General features: G+C 41.2%; 1 protein-coding gene across 1 annotated transcript in view; it reads left to right on the top strand.

Moving 5' to 3' along the window:
- Positions 1–18,859, top strand: part of ANO6 (anoctamin 6) — a 58,487-nt gene extending 39,628 nt beyond the window's left edge. Inside the window, exons 13-21 of the mRNA XM_009642279.2 lie at positions 807–884; positions 2,399–2,624; positions 3,513–3,682; positions 4,263–4,360; positions 7,163–7,293; positions 8,572–8,777; positions 14,801–15,000; positions 15,457–15,562; positions 16,493–18,859. Coding sequence (XP_009640574.1) covers positions 807–884; positions 2,399–2,624; positions 3,513–3,682; positions 4,263–4,360; positions 7,163–7,293; positions 8,572–8,777; positions 14,801–15,000; positions 15,457–15,562; positions 16,493–16,699 — 1,422 coding nt within the window. The 3' untranslated portion in view covers positions 16,700–18,859. The remainder of the gene's footprint in view (positions 1–806; positions 885–2,398; positions 2,625–3,512; positions 3,683–4,262; positions 4,361–7,162; positions 7,294–8,571; positions 8,778–14,800; positions 15,001–15,456; positions 15,563–16,492) is intronic.
- The last annotated feature ends 240 nt before the right edge of the window (positions 18,860–19,099 follow it).

The following is a 19,099-nucleotide window of genomic DNA, read 5'->3' as shown; positions in this document are numbered from 1 at the left end:
CTCCAGCTCAGCTTCACTTTTTATTATTCTCTGTCAATATATTACTCTGGCGTTTATCTGATCATTTTCATTGCTTTGACATTCCATCCACATTATACTAATGTTTATTATAGGGCACTTGAAAAGTTTCGAAATTAATTGCCATAGTTGGAACTATCCTATACAGATCTTCTTTTTATATCTTGTACTACACAAAACCTGGTTCCTTTTAAAAGCTTATAAACCTGTGCCCCCTTTAATGTATAAAGTCTTAGCTAGAAAGTTCCTTTCAGGCAGTTCAAAGAGTATAGAATATGCTAAAACATAATGATTTTGACTCTCAGAGATCCTATAAAGAGTCATTGAATTTTCACACCACCACACGGAGGTAGGCATTTTCATTGGGAAAGCCATCCTATTGTTCCTATGGGATAAATTGAGAAATACAGAGATAAAGGACCAAAATTTTAGTGCCTGCTTATTTTAGTCAATGAAGTTTGAGAGGTAATGGCCTTGGATGCCACGATCAGCCAAGAAGGATGGGTCCATTGAAAAGGACTATGCACCCTGTCATAGCTGAAGCCAGTAAGAGCTGAAGACACTCAGCCTCTATGGAAGTGATTTTTATCTGAGCTGGCCAGCAAAAAAAGACTTTTGAAATCTTGAATAAGCATGAGTTTCCAGGACCACAAAACAGGAAAGGAAAAAACCCCCTGAGACTACTTTCCTTTTTTCTGCCCTCTAATATCATAAAGGGTTTAATTGCAGCACCCAAAAATCAAGAAAAGATGGGGTGCATCCTTGATCTCTTTCTAAATCTTTCACAGCAAGAAGAATATGTGCCATACACTGCCTGTGGGAAGTGCATACGGATGACTTTCTGTACAAGTGCAGTCTTCTTCTGGGTAAAATTCTCTTATTCTTTCACCTCATGAATTCAGTTCTCTAGTAAATGTCCAAAAAAAGATCCTCCTGAACTGAAGAAAAGGTAACAAAGGAATAGAATCAGTTGGATTTCCATCTGATTCATAAACCAGGCCCATAAAGTATGGACCCACATGGAGAAGGTAACTGTAGTCACCGAATACTCATTAGTGTACAGTCAATAGAAAATATGTCAAAATATCCTGCAGGTGTAGCTTGTGAGTTATGCTTGCGCAGGTGGTCCATTGGTTTTTGCTTCATTATTTTAAGATAAATGTCTTTGCTTTTGGGGGAGGAGCAGGGGAAAGACTTTGTTTTATATGCTCTCCTCTGCCAGTTTCTATCCTACTTGTTCCAGCCGTTTGCTTCAATTTCATGTCTCACAGTCCTGGGCCTCTTTCAGGTTTTTCGTTTCACTTAGCAGAGCAAAGCTGGGTGCTCTCTAATCTTCCAGAGCTGCTGCTTTAATTACAACTAAAACTTGAAAGCCATTCAGTCACCCATGAAGCAATATCTAGCATGGTGAGCATGCCCAGAGAGGTCACCTTGAACAGCTCAGTGTTTTAGCATGCTGTGTGTCCTCCTCGCCTGTAGCACAAACAGCAGCTGGAAAAGATCTCATCCTAGATGATAAGAGACAGATAGGAGATAGAGCGGTGGCTGGCAACCCAGGAGAACCTCAACATTAACGTGTCTGAAACACAAAGACAATAATACTGTCTTGCTGTTGTATCTAAATAGGCAGGACTTCAGGTTGAAGGGAAGAGATTTGGTCTGGATTTGTCATTTGTGTTACTGCACTCTCTTATTATGTGCGGGGACAGGGGAGGTAGGTGGATTCATGCCAGTTTGCAGAGACAGCAAAAAAATAGTCGCAGCTCTATGGACCTCAGTCTGAATAACAGCTAGAGAACCAGCTAGATATGAAAGCAGGAGGAGAAGCAGAAAGAGAGGAGGTGGAAAGCAAGGTGGGGTGCATGGATCATTATTACAACTCCTGCAGGTTACATGACTTGGCTTAAAATTTGTCTATTCCTTTGAGGGGTCTGTAGTCTGTAATATTATTACCATGGGAAAGAGAAGGTACAGCCCCTGCCATTAACAGTGCAGACTCGCTAGTATGTTTGCCATCTTGCCAATTGCCCAATGTCAACAGAGGGAGATTTCTTCCATCGCATGCCTTGAGGTGTAAGATTTGATTATGTATCTCATTATCTGCACTCACATCGATGTGAACTTTGTTATTAGTCATAAACCAGACCATCTCTTTTCTTTCCTGCAGATTGACTATGCTGCATGAAAGAAAGGCTTCTTTTATGGATTCTAAATTTATTGCCTTCTGTCTTATTTGAGCGTCCTCTTGCACTCATCTTACGCGATGGAATGACAGGCACACAGTCGGTTTCCTTTTGCCTATTGCAAAAAGAATTTCAAACGCACTTTTTCCCAAAGCCAGCGGTTCAATATTAACAACTTTCTTGCGTTCCCTTGGCAGATTATTTTGATTATTGCTTCAGTTGTTGGAATCATTGTCTACAGGCTCTCGGTTTTCCTGGTGTTTTCTGCAACGTTGCCACAGCACATTAATGGAACGGAGGCAATCCGCAAGTACCTGACTCCACAGACAGCCACCTCAGTAACCGCTTCGCTCATCAGCTTTATAGTCATTATGGTTCTCAATGTCGTCTATGAAAAAGTGGCAATCCTGATTACTGACTTTGGTATGCTGCTGTACCTCAGATAGATAGCAACTTGGGGTAAAATAGCAAGAAAAAATAGCATTTATATGTATAATAAGAACTCCAATAAATGAACACCTGTAATGCATAGTTCCGAATTTTCCCACCAAATCATACAATACCATCTAGAAATTTTCAAAAACAGATATCAAAGGAATTGATATTCAGCTTTTTGCCTGAAAATTCCTTGTATAGCCAGCATGAAAGATCAATTGTTTACAGATTTGTGCTTGTGAAACAGACAAAGCAAGTAAAATTACTATAATAACCAAGCTTTATGAAAACAGATCAGTAATGCATAACACATTCAATTACATTAGCTTTTGTTTATGGGGAGAATAGCTATTTTCTTGTAAATAAATTAAATAAGGTCACTGTTCCAAAGCTAGATACCATTCCTGTGTTATTAAATAGATAAACAGTCAGAAATATTATTATTCTTTATATCCGGGCCACCAACATTAAAATAGCTATTTTATTTTAGATGTGTGAAGTAGTGCAGTGTTTTAATAGAGTTTCATTTAATACTGTTTCATCAGTTCAAACTGTTACATTTGCATCTTTCCTCAGCATGCTGGATTTGGGTGCTTTTTTTTTTTCTCTGAGTTAGCTATCGGAATTTTTTCTTGTTCTTTTTCTTTATTGTCAGGGAACAAGTTCCTTCCTTTTTACAACACATACAGCTTTAGAATGAGCATAATGGTTACAGTATACATGGGGATTACGTACAATCTAATTCATAATGTTCTCGTCATATTAAGGAATGCGAGGCATACACATACTTTTCCAGATGATGCCCTAGAGCAGCCTGTAGGTTTAGGTTAATTGTAGGTTGGCTTTTTTTTTTCATTTATTTTTTTTTAATTGCAGAGCTTCCAAGGACACAGACCGATTATGAAAACAGTCTGACCACAAAGATGTTCTTGTTCCAGTTTGTCAACTACTATTCTTCATGCTTCTACATAGCCTTCTTTAAGGGTAAATTTGTAGGTCACCCTGGAAATCCAGTTTATTGGCTAGGAAAGTATCGCAATGAAGAGGTAAGAATGTATGGTAGTGTTTGTTTTTAAACAGCAGGAGCCATTAGTCCAGGTATTCTGCTGCAGTTAGGAGTGTATAAGATAGCTGTACATATTTAACATGAGGGTTCAAAAAGTGACTGCCTCCCAAGCCAATTGCCTCCTTAGTAACCCCTAGCATAAATGAATATGACATGAGGCCAGCTGAGCTTAGAAATGTATTATGCGTACCCAGACAAGCTTATTTTCCCATGGCCCACCCTGCTGTGAATCAGCAGAGAGGGGAAGGGGACAACATCAGTAGAAGCATTCCTCTTCTGCTGGGTGACCCTCGCCTGGTGACAGCACAGTACAAAGCTGCATCATTTCACCTGGTATTTCAGCCTTTCACTAGCGCCCTGTCAACCTACCACATATGACCATATACAGCCTGGAACTGGCTTTTGCATCCATTACTGGAAAGGTTTGACTAAATAGTCCTCTTGCGTTGCTTTAAGAAATGTTATCATAATTAAACAGGAATGCGTTATTTTAAATGCTTCATTTGTGCCTGAAAAGTTACCCAACTTCAAAACTTTTTCACATCTCTCCCTACCTCCAGTGTGATCCAGGCGGATGTCTCCTTGAACTCACAACTCAGCTTGCCATCATAGTAGGAGGTAAATCAATCTGGAACAACATTCAAGAAGTGCTTCTTCCGTAAGTTCCAACGATTTTAAGTAATCTGCTCTTTCAAATTTGAAAGACACTGCTTTTGCTTGATGTGTTCGGGTGTTTGGTCACTACATTTGGTAGGCATCTATTGTATTCTAAAAGAATAAGACTAGTCTTTTGGGGCCTTTTTAGACAGTTTGGATATTTTCGGTCTGGTAGTTCTGAGCTCCTGTCTCTGTCATTCTGACTGATTTTAGTTCTAATCAGAAATGCTTCCTTCCTCTGCAAATCAGACTCAATGTGCTTCAGGTTGGATACTTAAAACTGAGGCAGTAGAAGCTCTGAAAATATTAAACTAAATACTGTTGCTTAATATTGAGTGGAATGATTTGTTGTTATACGTTGGGCTTTTAAAAATCATGTATAAATTACTAATTTAACTCATTTAGTTTTACAGTCATATTTGACATTCATGGGGCCTATATGTTCTCCTTCAGTGGGGCAGATCTCTGGAAGGTCATGTTTTAATGTAAACAATAAGCAAAATGCTAACCGCAAATGCTCTCCATTTAATTTAGGTTAAGATACTACCCAGGACTCTGTTTCTTCTCCCAGGACTTGTTCTTTATTTTATGTTGATCAGTGGCTGTTATGTTGCTTGGAGTAGGGAGCTCTCAGTTTGCTCATGCCCTCCTGAATGCCATAAGCACAATCCCACGGCATTGCATTCCCTCTGGCTGTGGTTCTTCCAAGCCCACAAATTGTGTTCCTTTGCTGTACAGTGACCCTGCATCCAAGCATGTTGTAAATAGTGTGTAGGGTTGAGGCTGGGGTCTTCTGCTGAGATACAGTTTCTCCCGACCCCAATGCTCTGTATATGCTGCTGGTTACAGGATGGACCTATAGACCTATCCTTCTTTTCAACATTTTCTTTTACCTGGGGAAGGGTCCCTAGACTGAGCACGCCTGCAGGTGTCGGCTCCAGCCATAGACAACTAACTCCCCCTGCTGTGTACAGGAAATATATTTATCTGATCAGAATTTTTAATCCACTTCCCAGGGTGACAAGTAACATTTAGGTGTTGAAATGCTGAGTGTCGCTTCTGGATCTGGTTCTTAACGGCTTTCTCATTCTGCATCTCTGCAAGTATTAAGAGAACTATTTGGGGTTTTTCTGTGTCGATAGACATTCGCCCCCACAGCCCTTTTTTTGAATTTCGTTCTTTGACTCCTGAAAATGGCTACAGCCAATTCATCAGTTTCCTTAAGTTCTCGTTCAAACCTTTCAGATGAGAAGATCAGCCTAACCTCAATCCCTGGGAAGGTGAAGGAGCAGCTAATCCTGGAAAACATTTCCAGGCACATGAAGGACAAGAAAGTCATCAGGAGTAGTCACCATGGGGAAGGTTGACCAACCTTCTATCATGAAATGACTGGCTCCGTAGATGAGGGGAGAGCAGTGGATATTGTCTATCTGGACTTCAGTAAGACTGGTGACACTGTCTTCCATAAAAGCCTTGTAAAGAAGCTTTTGAAGTATGGGCTGGATGAGCAGACAGTGAGGTGGACTGAAAACTTCCTGAATGGCCAGGCCCACAGGGTGGTGATCAGAGGCATGAAGTCTAGTTGGAGGCCAGTCACTAGTGGTCAGTACTGGGTCCTGTCCTGTTTAACATCTTCATTAATAATCTGGATGAGGGGACAGAGTGCACCCTCAGCAAGTTTGCTAATGACACCAAACTGTTAAGTCAGAGGGTTGTACTGCCACCCAGAGGGACCTTGACAGGCTGGAGAAATGGACTGACAAGGCCCTCATGGAATTCAACAAGGGGAAGTGCAAAGTCCTGCACAACTTCCACATGAGCCAGCAGTGCGCCCTTGTGGCAAAGGCAGCTAATGGTATCCTCAGCTGCATTAAGAGGAGCGTTGCCAGCAGGTTGAGGGAGGTGATCCTCCCGCTCTAGTCAGCACTGGGGAGGCTGCACCTGGAGTGCTGTATCCAGTTCTGGGCCCCCCAGTACAAGGAAGACAGGGACATATGAAAGAAAGTCCAGCAAAGGGCCACAAGGATGATTAAGGGGCTAGAGCATCTCTCCTATGAGGAGAGGCTGAGAGAGCTGCAACTGTTCAGCCTGGAGAAGAGAAGGCTCAGGGGGATCTCATCAAGGTGTACAAACACCTGAAGGCCAAGAGTAAAGAAGAGGGAGCCAGACTAATCTCAGTGACTAGTGCCCAGTGACAGGACCAGAGGCACTGGGCACAAACTGAAACACAGGAGGTTCCCACTGAACATCAGGAGACACCTTTTTACTGTGAGGGTGCCCGAGCACTGGCATGAGTTGCCCAGGGAGATAGTGGAGTCTCCATCCTTGGAGATATTCAAAAGCCGTCTGGACACGGTCCTAGGCAACTGGCTTGAGGTGGCCCTGGCTGAGCAAGGCAGGGATTGGACCAGAGGACCTCCAGAGGCCCCTTCCGACCTCAACCATTCTGTGATTCTGTGAATTTTATGATCAGAAGGAATTAATGTGTCTAACCACAGGCCTACACTTGACTTGATATTTGTTACCTTGAATTTTATGTGGTCATTTACCTGTACAATGTAGGTATAAATCACTATGATTCTGATATATTGCCCTTTTACACTCTTATTTATGGTTGTAAATAATTGCTTTCAGGATAAGGTGACAGAAGATTATACTCATGTTTGAAGGAAGTGTTCAGTAATTCAAGGATAACTAAATCCGCTGTTCAAAGCTGTAACAGCACATATGCCGTTTTTTCCATTTACTGAACTTTTTAGGTTATTTTACCAATGTCAGTCATCTTTCTCTCCCTGGCTGATAGTTGGGTTAAGAATCTAATTGGAAGATACTGTGCAGCTGCTAGATCAGAAAAAGTTGTTCCACGCTGGGAACAGGACTACCACCTGCAGCCCATTGGAAAACTTGGCCTGTTTTATGAGTATCTTGAAATGGGTAAGTAGCAGTTCAGTTCAGACTCACTATCACTGCTGGATACAAACATGCTCTAAAGAAAATCTTCATACAACAAATGCTTAAGAAGTTTATAGACAGAGGAGACATGAATGTTTTCCAAGACAAGTTTTGATGAGCCATTAGAGATAGTTTTGCAAGCTTTTTTTAAGCAGCTACGCCCCAATCAAATTTATAACTAGGAAACAACACATGACTGTACAAGGAGGAGAATTGTTGGAATTGTTGAGCGGGTCCAGAGGAGGGCCACAAAAATGATCCAAGGGCTGGAGCACCTCTCCTATGAGGACAGGCTGAGAGAGTTGGGGATGTTCAGCCTGGAGAAGAGAAGGCTGCGGGGAGACCTGATTGCAGCCTTTCAGTACCTAAAGGGGGCCTATAGGAAAGGTGGGGACAATCTTTTTAGCAGGACCAGTTGTGACATAACAAGGGGTTTTAAACTAAAATGGTTTTAAACTAAATCAGGGTAGGTTTAGACTGGATATAAGGAAGAAATTCTTTACAATGAGGGTGGTGAAACACTGGAACAGGTTGCCCAGAGAGGTAGTGGAGGCCCCATCCCTGGAAATATTCAAGGCCAGGTTGGACGGGGCTCTAAGCAACCTGATCAAATTAAAGATGTCCCTGCTCACTGCAGGGGGGGTTGGGCTAGATGACCTCTAAAGGTCCCTTCCAACCCAAAACATTCTATGATTCTAATTGCCCCATGCTCTGAGAAATGCATCCAGAAGGCAGACCACTGCCATGTCCAGGTGCTGTACAGCAGAGCCCTGTCTCAGGCTGCTCTGCTGGAGATCTGCAATCACCAGCACTTGTCACCAGTCTCCTGGGAGCTGGGAGATCTCCACTTTGTTGCCACCATCCATTCTACCATAACATTGCCAGCGTACTTGTGGCAGCACCCAGACACCAATAACATGATTGTTAGTTTGGGTTTTCCAGCACAGCGCTGAGAAAGGTAGTCATTATATTTCCAAGTCTTCATGATGAAGGCATAAGAAAGAAATGGATGTTTAAATACCCTGCATAGTTTTTCTTGGTGTGTTGTGACTTGTAACATTTTCCTGTCCCTCCAACTGGCAGTTTTTTTCAGTGCTGTTGTGCTCCTATCTTCTCATACATAAGATTTTCTAGGAACTTCAGCTACTCTTTCTTGTCTCTCTCTCCCACACCTGGAGCGTATAAAGCATACATGCTCATATACACTTATCTCCAGCAAGTGAAAGCCTCTTCAGTGTATGTAACCTCTCCCTTTGACAGTTATACAGTTTGGCTTTGTCACTCTGTTTGTGGCGTCGTTCCCCCTGGCTCCTCTGCTGGCTCTTGTTAACAACATGTTGGAAATCCGTCTGGATGCATGGAAGCTGACGACCCAGTTCAGGCGCATGGTTCCACAGAAGGCACAAGACATCGGCGCCTGGCAGCCCATCATGCAAGGCATAGCCATTCTGGCAGTGGTCACCAATGTAAGTACTGGGTCAACAACTGCAAAAGGTAAAATGCCTTCAGTGCAGGTGTTACATCCAAATGTGGAAACAGCAAGTGTGGCAACGTAGCACTTAAATGATCCTAAATGAATTACAAGAATCAATCCCTTAAGATTTCAGCTCCTGTGAAATAGGCTCTCAGTTACTTTCCAGGTGTTTTGGAAACAGAATATGGCTACTGTCTAAAGTATTATATCTAAATAAAAGAAATTTTATTTAGAGTTTCTAGAGTCTTCAGAAAAATCTGTTACATGTGAAGACTATAGCGCATCTTTCCTAGAATTACGAAGAACTTTTTGAACAGCCTACAGCTAAATGCATGAATTTTGAAAAAATTGGGTTGCAGCTTAGCTAAGTTATAATTGATCGTTTCTAATTGTTACAGTTCTTACAGTCATGTCTTCATATTTAAATTTGGCTTTCAGGAGTTTTGCACTTAAAAATAAATTCAGCTTCTTTCTTGTGTATTTAAAAATGCAATGTGTGCTCAAAATTGCAGCACTTTTGAGATCAGAATGAATTTTCTGAGAATTTGCAAATTAATCTATTTTTCAGTTGGATTGAAAATTAATTTTCGAAGACTTTCTTTAAAATATTTAGAAAACTTTTTTTTTTCCTGATGAATATACTCCTAACAATGGAATTCAGACCTTTCAAATTTCCCATATTGTTAATTCACCAAGATCTTATACATAGGCTGCATTGTGGGGAGAAAAATACTCCATTGGACTCTACCTCTGTGAATTATTTGATTGTTTATCTTGAACAGTAGCTAATATGTATTATCTTCCAAAAATTCCCACTGCTGGCCTTTCTCAAAAGAGCAGTGACCACTGCTTTCCTCTGCGGGGACAGAAAGGCCACATGGTGAATAAGTGTTTTTCAACAAGGTCACCATTTTCTACTGTTATCAGTGAGGTCAGGGATTCTTTCTGACACACTTGAAGGTAGTCACTTCCTCCAGGTCCTCGTCCTTACAATAACAGTACCTTATTGTGCTCAGTAAGAGTTTCTGGAGAAAGTAGTTGAGTCTGAAGACAAGAGTTCATCTTAGCCCAAGCTTTCACAGGAGGCTCTGCCTGTTTGGAGAATGGTGAACTTTCGATAAGAGGAGGAAAACAGAGCTGAGCACTCTACCATAGACACTAACCTGATAGTTAGGGAGCTTATTTCAAGTAAAAGAGCAATTCAAATTTAAATAAGGGCATGAACTTATTTTCCTGGATCTCAGGCACCTTCTCTAGTCATTAGGTGCTTGGCTTGTCTGGGGTCTCGACCCCAGCGGTTCTGCTTTTCAGAAATAATGGGACAGGTACGTGCACTTTCCCTTCCCACACCCAGACGAGTGTTCCTGCATATTGCTCTCTCTTTCCCCCCTCTACTCTAAAAGTCTTTGTTTTGCCCCAGAAGGATGATGCTATTTTCGAAGAATGGGAAGATGAGCTTCCATGACCCGACTGCCTATTGGTTATCTTCTTCTCAGTAGCTTGTTTTCATTATTTTTGAGGTTAGGGGTGGTCCTGTATAGAAATAGGAGTCCAGGATGGATTTCAGTGATTAGGGAAATTTTATATGTCAGCCTCAGCTACCAGATGTATTTCCAGGTATTTGAAAGTCTCTCAAAATGGCCATTATTCTTTTTCAGAACTTTCTTTCACACTATAGCAATTCAATAGGTATGGTAAGCACAGCTAGGGTATAGAGAGGAGACTCAGGAGGACATAAAGGCAGAGAATTAAGCATGGAAAAACGTTAGAATAAAAAAGGGAACTTGAAGATGAAAAATTTGCAAGAGAACCTGGGAGACAAACAAGCTAGAGCACATGCTCCAGCTGTTTCGCACTGCTCTACTGAAGCAAGTCAGACATAAATCCAGCTGTTCCTTAGGCATGTGAAACACCCAAGGCCTACTAGTAAATCTGGTCTTAAAATTTAAAACAAAAATGATGCCACTTTGGTAACACACGTTCAGACTGTTAGAAATGTCAGGTGGCACCAGAGATATGTTGGGGTTCTTTTGTTTTAATGCCTGTGTAAAAAAAATTGTTAATGATAACTGTCCCAGCAATTTATGGAGATAGCACAAATCCCCAGATGAAGCATAGCCATAGAAAAGTAGAGGTAACATTATTGGGGCATCAATATCCTTTTTTGAAGTATGCGGCTACATAATTTATAAAACAGATGGCAAAGAAGTTTCTGGTGTGCTGGAAGAAAAACAAATAGGTTATGCTACTGGATAAGCTAGCTGTCTTTCCTAGTCAATCCAGCTGGGTCTGGTAATACCACTGTGAAATGAAAGTTGGATATAGATCTTAAGATTACTTTAAAATATTGTTATGAGTACCTTAGTCATAGTCCTTATGATATTCAAGGCAGAGTTATAGTGGCTTTGATGACCTTACGGTGACTCAGACATGTGTAGCCTTCTATTAGGAACATATTCATGCCCTGCTCTAGATTCTGCAGAAAAATGACCCAGCAATAGTTTTAGGTGTCTTATCACTACCCATCCACAACCCACCTGAGGCTAATTGGAGCTTTGCAACCTTTTCTCACTCCAGATTCCTCCTTAGATGCTGTACTCCTCAAGGCATCACTGCAGCATGGAGTCCTCAGTGTGCAAAAGTGTATTGGCAGCTTGGTTTCACACTCTGTCCTCCTTGACAGGCACTCAATCTCAAAGTTCATGTGACTGTTAACTGCAGGCATGTTACTTTTAGAGTCACCCTTTCTGGAGGTCTCACGCATTGGAGAGAGTTAATGTTAGATAGAGTTAATGTGACATTAATGAGTGTAGTGCATTTGCCACTGACATTGGTGGGGCTATTGTCATGCGAGGGGCACAGCACCAGCAACTGTCATGTTCAAAAAGCCCTGCTGCAGGTATTCCAAGGACCTCAAAGAAATCAGTCTTTCTTGCTAATGAAGTATGGGCTATAAAGCCATACACTAGGTCATGCCAGAGGCTGTCTTCTTCCTTTATGTTTTTTTTTTGTTTGACATCCAGGATCTAGTATAGGCCATCAGTCTTTCCTTTACTATCCCTTCCTTGATTTTTCTTTAGTACACAGAAACTGCTGCCTCTCTTCTGTGTGACTTATTACAGCCAATTAGACTTGGGTAGTGCATCGTCTTCTCCTTCATGCATTACCTTTGGAACATCTGCTAGTAGCTTGCAAGTGACTTTTGCACAAAACTATGGGGTTTGCAACTTGCCGCTCAGACACTGGACTTGCCATTGCATGATAGCAAACCATCTGTTGTTGATTTGAAGACTGATTTTAATTAGTTATGGTATAAATGGAAAACTGTGTGCAGTAAAGCTTGGGAAGTAGAGAATGTGCTATTTGTTTGTAGTTCTCCAGTGCAATAGTCTGAAATGCAGCCCACGATTCAGGAGGAAAAAAAGTTTTTCCTTTGAGAGGGTGCCGTAGGATTAGCTTTCGTATTTCTGTCCTTGCAGCTCTCTGGAACACATCTGGAGATCATCACAAGAGAGGGAGGAGAGTGGGATGGGGTTCAGGTTCAGGATGATGAGAGACCTGGGGCCTTGCAAAAAAATTCAGTAAGACTGAATATTAAGTTGTGTAAATACCGTATTCCATCATCTTTCTAAATGATACACAGAAGCAGCATCAAACTCATTTGGTCCAAAGGGAGGAGGGATTCTTTTGCCTTACTGTTCAGTTGCTATTAGTTCATTTATGGTCTGACTGGATGAGCTAATGAACAGAAAGAAATTATATTTAACTAAAACTTTCTGTGCTTGTACTTCAGTTAAAAACAGAGTAATTTAGGTGTGAGGTCTTCTCCCTGCAACTGCAAGGCACAGTAATATATATTTCTTGTCAGCCAAAACCTCCTACTCTGCGTGTAAATATAAACAACACATAATTTTCACTTCATTGCACACTGGCATGTAATGCTTAAAAACAGTTTTTAAAAGTGCATGCCAACTGCATTTGATTTGAGCCATAGTACAGTAAAAACAGAAAAAAACAACTTATCCTTCAAATTTAAAATGAGTTTATTTTAGACTTAGGATGCCTCCCTTTTCTTTCTCATCAACCAAATTAACTTTCTCTCAACGGAACTCAACTGTAACAATATTCTGGAGAACCAAATATAGATTTTGGATGACAGTCTCAATCTTAAGTCCTTTCTCTGCAACTTTTGTCTTAACTGGAGTTTAGCTTCTCAGGTACTTCAAAGTAAGCTAACTCAGAAGGTAAGACATTAGGAGAGTGTTCAACATTTGGCAGTGGTGCTACGTAAGGTGGGGTGGGTCTTGCACCCATCTCGGCTCCTTGCCCTGTATCTTCCCTGTCCTTTCCCCTTGTTGCTGTCTCTCGTGGTGGCACCAGCGCTTTGACAAACACATGGCAAACCAGACCAGGGAGTGGGTGGATCCGGCCAGGATTCCCCGCCAGCTCAGTGCCACAACCTGCACAGCTGCATGAATGCATGCGTGACTGCCAGGGCACAGGCGGGAGGGACGGTGGTTGTTTTAGCTAGCACTGCCACCAAAGTGTTGCTTGAGGAACTGTAGAAGAGGTATCCGCATTTTTTTTTCACCCCTTCTCCTCTCTCCCCTTCCCTTTTTTTACAACTGTTAAAAAGACCTCCTCAGGTCAGGGCTCTCTTGCTGGGAATGATGCACGAAGGTGGACAATTTTTGCCCCGTCTCATGAAAATAAGGAAATACAGACCGCACAAATTGCAGACTGGCATGAAGGGGAATAAAATAAAGATATTAACTAGATCTTAGGCTTCTCCATTACCCATTACTGCTTAACTTTGCCCCTTCCTTGGTCCCATGCCTTTCCTATGGCTTTTTTCTGCCCTTTTTATGCATCTCTGCCTCAACCTGCCTCACCCGATTAAATGCCTACTTCACACCTTTCCTCCTCCATGCCTCTGCCCTGGTTCTTTCCATCCGTGTTGTCAAGTGTTTTTTTCCTCTGCCATGGGACACAGGGCTTCTCTTTCAGCCCTGGGGTGCAGCTCGTCATTCCTTCCTAGGTGCTGGGCACCAGAGACGCCTGTTGCCACGAGCGAGCCGGGCAGCCTCTTGCTAGGCACTCAGCTGCACGTCTTGCCAGTGGAAAGTCTTCCTCACAGGGGAACCTTTTGAATTTGCCATAGCAGAGGAGGAGATTGGATTAAACATAGTTAACCTGTCCTCCAGAATAAGATGTTTCGGGAAGTTCATGAGTTTAGAAAAGACTTCCCACAACAAACCCACGGATCCAATTTCCTACCCATTTTGCGACTAGCAGACTGAGTAGGACAGGGACTCTCTTGGGAGCAAGATAAAAACAAATGGTCACGTCATATGTAAAACAGCCCTATGCAGCTGCTACTAAAAAAATTATCTTGGCATCAAGAGCAGTTTCCACATGTACTGACACTGAAACCTATGAGGCGGCAACTGCCAAGATGCATTTGGGCTGGCTCGCACCTCAGAAAGGGGGGGATGTTTCTAAGGTCAGAGATGGATCAGCTATATATATAATTTACTTAATTCTTTTACTCAAACCTCAGGCTTCCTGGTGAAATTTAATTTTCTGCTATTGAAGGACTCTCCCGTTGTTTCCATGAGTTTCATCAGGCAGGATTTCTTTAAGCATCCCATAAGTACATCCGATAGCAAGCGTGTTTGCTGAAGGTTGCCTTAGAGTACTTTAAGGTGAGTTTGGCTGCTGACCTCCACTGCATGCTCCTGAGGAAAAAAGTGTATTAGAACTTTTTTAAGGCATCCAGAGCTAGCGTAATTTAAAAAATGTTCAGAGTGCACATTCCAGAAAGAAATTGCTTTATGCCCGTGAGTGACTACGTGCTCATTTACAGAGGGAAACACTGACTGGAAAAGCACATATTTTCTATTTTTAGCTCATACTGTAACTTTGGAGATACTAAGTATATAGCAAAGCCACACATATTAAGGCTTATTTCTTAAATGCTAATCTGCTTTTTTGTCTTTTTTTTCTGAAATGCAGGCTATGATAATTGCTTTTACATCTGACATGATCCCTCGTCTGGTTTATTACTGGTCCTTTTCCGTCCCTCCTTATGGGAGTCACAGCAGTCACACGATGAAGGGGTATATAAACAGTACGCTTTCTGTCTTCAATATATCAGACTTCAAAAATGCAAGCAAGCCGTTTTCCCCTTGGTTTGGGAACCAAACGACATGCAGGCAAGTGTCAAATAACCATTCTTTGCCAACAAGAAGAATAAGTATATCTTTTTAATATCTAAATTCATCTAATTCTGTTAGCAATATCCAGTTAGAAATGTTAAAACACAGTAAAAGCCAGCATATTTTGAATGGCAGAACTGAGTGGAAATATTCACCCATAAGTTTGTGCTACTCAGAAAATTCTTACTTTATTTTGTTTTTCTCATAACTGACAGTCTTCAAGAAAAAGCACTTAAAATTTTTATAAGTAATTCTTAATACAGTGGCAGAAAAAAGGACATTTCAGCCAAATATAGATATGCAGATATGAAGTTTACCCATTGCTATAGTTGCGTGCAGCTAACTGTTCCTGGATGCAGTAAGCAGGGACATGTCTTGCTCCATCCTCTGGCCACACTGCCTTACTGCAGAGATGCCTGAGACTAGTTCCTAACATTCCTACATTACTTTCAGGTACCGGGATCTCCGCTACCCTCCTGGTCACCAGCACCAATATGAATATAACATATACTACTGGCATGTCATTGCAGCCAAGCTGGCTTTCATCATTGTCATGGAGGTAAGTGTACGAGGTTTTGAGCGTGACTTATTTAAACTTCTCTTCCCTCCATGCAGAAAATCCTTCAAAGACATTCTCTCTGGGCACAGCTATCGGAGCTGGCGTTGTGTGCTAGCATGGGCAAGAGCTTGGGAGACATAAATAAAGTGTAGCACCATTTGAAAAAGAAGTCTCTGAAGTCACGACATCAGTGAAGGATTGCCCCACATCTCTGCAGTTTCTCTTCCCAAGAACTGTAAAATGATTTTTAGTGTCAGAAATAGAGGGGACAGTTACACCAAAAATATTTTTACTTATACTTAGAGGAAGTATGCGCACAGCCTCATGAGTACATATGCATAATACATGCGCACTGGCAGGGTGAAGTGTATAAAGACAGTCACTGCAAAAGGTGAGTCCCTAGATGAGCATCAAAAAGCAATTGCTCCTTCCTCTGCAGCTACAGTCTGGGCTTACGCAAGATGGGAGTTGGTCGAAGATGAAGGGAGAGGAATATTAGGTATTATTTCATTATAAAATGTACTTAGGACCTGATCCAGGGACTACTGAAGTCATCAGAAACATGCAACTGGTGAGATCAGAGTTCCCGTAGCAGAGAAAAGTCCATTGCCCCAGAGTCATTTGAACAAACCTAAAACAATTTTAAAAGAAACCGTAACCAATATTTCCATGCAGAGGGGAGGCACTGGGTACCAGGGTTCCCCCAAAGAAGTCCTTATTAAAATCAGGATTAGAAAATCAGAAAATCTTGTTTATTGGACAATTATTCTATTCATTAGTCATGTCTGCTTTTTAAAATACTGTTCCACGGTGATTAATACCGGTACAGAACCAGCTCAGAGTCTTAAGAGATAATGTGACATTTCATTTACAATAATAATAATGTCCTGTTCAGCCTGACTGACATTTTTTCATTTTCACCTTCCCCAGCATGTCATATACTTTGTGAAGTTTATTATTTCATATGTAATTCCGGACGTATCACAAAAGACCAAGAGCAAGGTCAAACGAGAGAAGTACCTAACACAGAAACTCTTGCATGAGAACGATCTCAAAGTTGTGAAGAAAACCATGGGGAAAATAGCCGACAAAATTATCAAAGGAGTAGACAGCACTTTCTGGCCTAAAGCTGAATAAGTACTTTTTTATATGGAATAACAGTATTTAGCCAACTAATACCTGTCCAGATATTACCAATAGCTAATCAAACACTTTGGATTCATTTCCTTTACTAAACATTGTTTCTTGCAACTGCTACCTGCTCATTTACCTGTTTCCCTTGGACAAATGCAACCACTGCAACTCGGATAAGAGTTATGAATTTTTTAAGCAGCTTTAGTAGGACATGTTTTTTTAACATGTGAAGATAAAAATTATCTATCATCTTAAGACGTTGCAGATTAATTCACAAATACATAGAATGCTTTCCACTTTATTTAGTCATCGGCTATTAGATCTCGTTTGACTTGAATAAAACCTTAAGAACAAGAATGATTTGTTTTAAGAATACCATCACATCTTCTGAACAAGTTTTGATTACTTGCTAATGCAAACCCCTGCTATAAAATGAAGAGGAAAAGCCAAAACATGAAGGAAAGGGAAGGAAAACACAGCTCAAACTCACGTTGTTAAGCCATTGGAATTGACATACTAAGCGCTGTTGTGTGCTACACTGAATTAGCTATACATACTGAGACTCAAATGGATAACAAGATATTTCAATTAATTATGGACTTGGATCACAAGAAGCAGCAGGACTGTAAGCCCATCCTGTTCATCAATCTCTGTGTAAACAGGAGAATTGCCTTTGAAAACAGGAGAATTGCCTTTGAAATCAATGCATACAAACTGACTTTACAGCACTCCAAGTGAGTAGAAAACTCAGGCATTTTGTCTTTCCCCAGTCAATGTATTTTCATTGGTCCCCTTGCCCATTCTGCTCTGAATGACCATAGCCTTGAAGGTCTCCTACCTGTAATAGTAATGAGCGTTAAAAGCGTTTTCACGTACTAAATCAGTATTTGTGGAGGGCTGTCTTCTGCATTTCTCCCTCACCAGAGGCACCGTGCTCTTCCCGGACAGATTTCGACATTGGAAGTATATGCAGCTGGACCTGTTGTGATACAGCATTGCATGGTAAAGTGAATTCTGACAAGACCGTGAATCTATTGAAACTGCAGATAGGAATAAACCATTTAATATGCCTTAACCATGTTAAGCTTTAAATAACTGGGAAGGATGTTAGAGGTGTGGATGCATTTGCTAGACCCGTCAGTCATCTTCAAATTAGGCTGCAGGTCTGCTTGGCTATTTTGGTTCCAGTTACATACTGGGAGTTAGGGAATTACAGATTAAACAGGTATGTAGAGCTCAGCTTTGTGCCTGCAGCAGTGATATTCCAGATTATTAACTTGCTTTCTCTTTTAACAGTTTTAGTGGACCGATTTCTACAAATTCTGAAACCCAAAATCTTGTTAAAAAAGCAAAACTATGTGTGTACTCTGTAAACCAGGTGATTACTGTTGCATTTGTAGTTTTGTACTCTTCTTAAATGTAATAATTACACAGAAATTTAGGCAGATTATTCATATAGCTTTTTACATATTAAGAATTTCATATGCAGAAACTAAGTAGCATTTATAAGGTGTATTTTATCCCATTAATAATCAGAAGGAATCAAACATCTGGATTTTGTAGCAAACCTTCCAAATACTGGCTGCTGTGTACCTCAAGCCTATCCTTTGAAAGGGCAACATTTAAACCAGAAGAGGCCTTTCCGCAGTCATGATACACAAGCTTTCACTCAGCAAGACTTTGCACGACTGCATGGAAGAACATGAGAGGAAAGCTTGGCTCAAAAATCAAGATGAAAGAAAGAAACTCACAGGTTCTAGAGAACCACTTGCATTTCTGACACTGAAGGACTGAAGCTTACTTATTATAATGCCCAGAAAACTGAAGACAAAAAAAAGACACAGGACAGCAAAAAAAGATAAACCGTAATGATAAATGACAGTCAGCCAGAGCAGCGATGGAACTGGTGCTTCTTTGCACAGGGAATTCTGTCTTTTGCCATTTGTTTTGATTTCATTACAATCATGACAAGTCTTTAATTTACCAGGAAGTAAAAATAAATTGGACAGATGGACAAACACTCAGAAGTTTCTATATGAGACAGAATTTCTTATCAAAATATATCTTCTCAATACTGGTTTTACCTTTTCCCTGGACCACAGGATGGTTGGTGTTGGAAAGAACCTCTGGAGGTCATCTGGTCCAACCCTCCTGCTCAGGCAGGACCACCTTGAGCAGACTGCCCAGGACCATGTCCAGACATCTTTCAAATATCTCCAGGGATGGAGACTCCACAGCCTCCCTGGGCAACCTGTGCCAGTGCTCAGTCACCCTCACAGTGAAAAAGTGTTTCCTGATGTTCAGAAGGAATCTCCTGTGTTTCAGATAGTGCCCAGTACCTCTGGTCCTGCCACCGCACAGTATGCCAAACCTCTGTTTAAAACAGATTTTTGTCCAAAAGAA

This window comes from Egretta garzetta, unplaced genomic scaffold, assembly GCF_000687185.1.
Source record: "Egretta garzetta isolate BGI_Z169 unplaced genomic scaffold, ASM68718v1 scaffold420, whole genome shotgun sequence".
NCBI lineage: Eukaryota > Metazoa > Chordata > Aves > Pelecaniformes > Ardeidae > Egretta > Egretta garzetta.
This window is presented reverse-complemented; position numbering and strand designations above follow the sequence as displayed.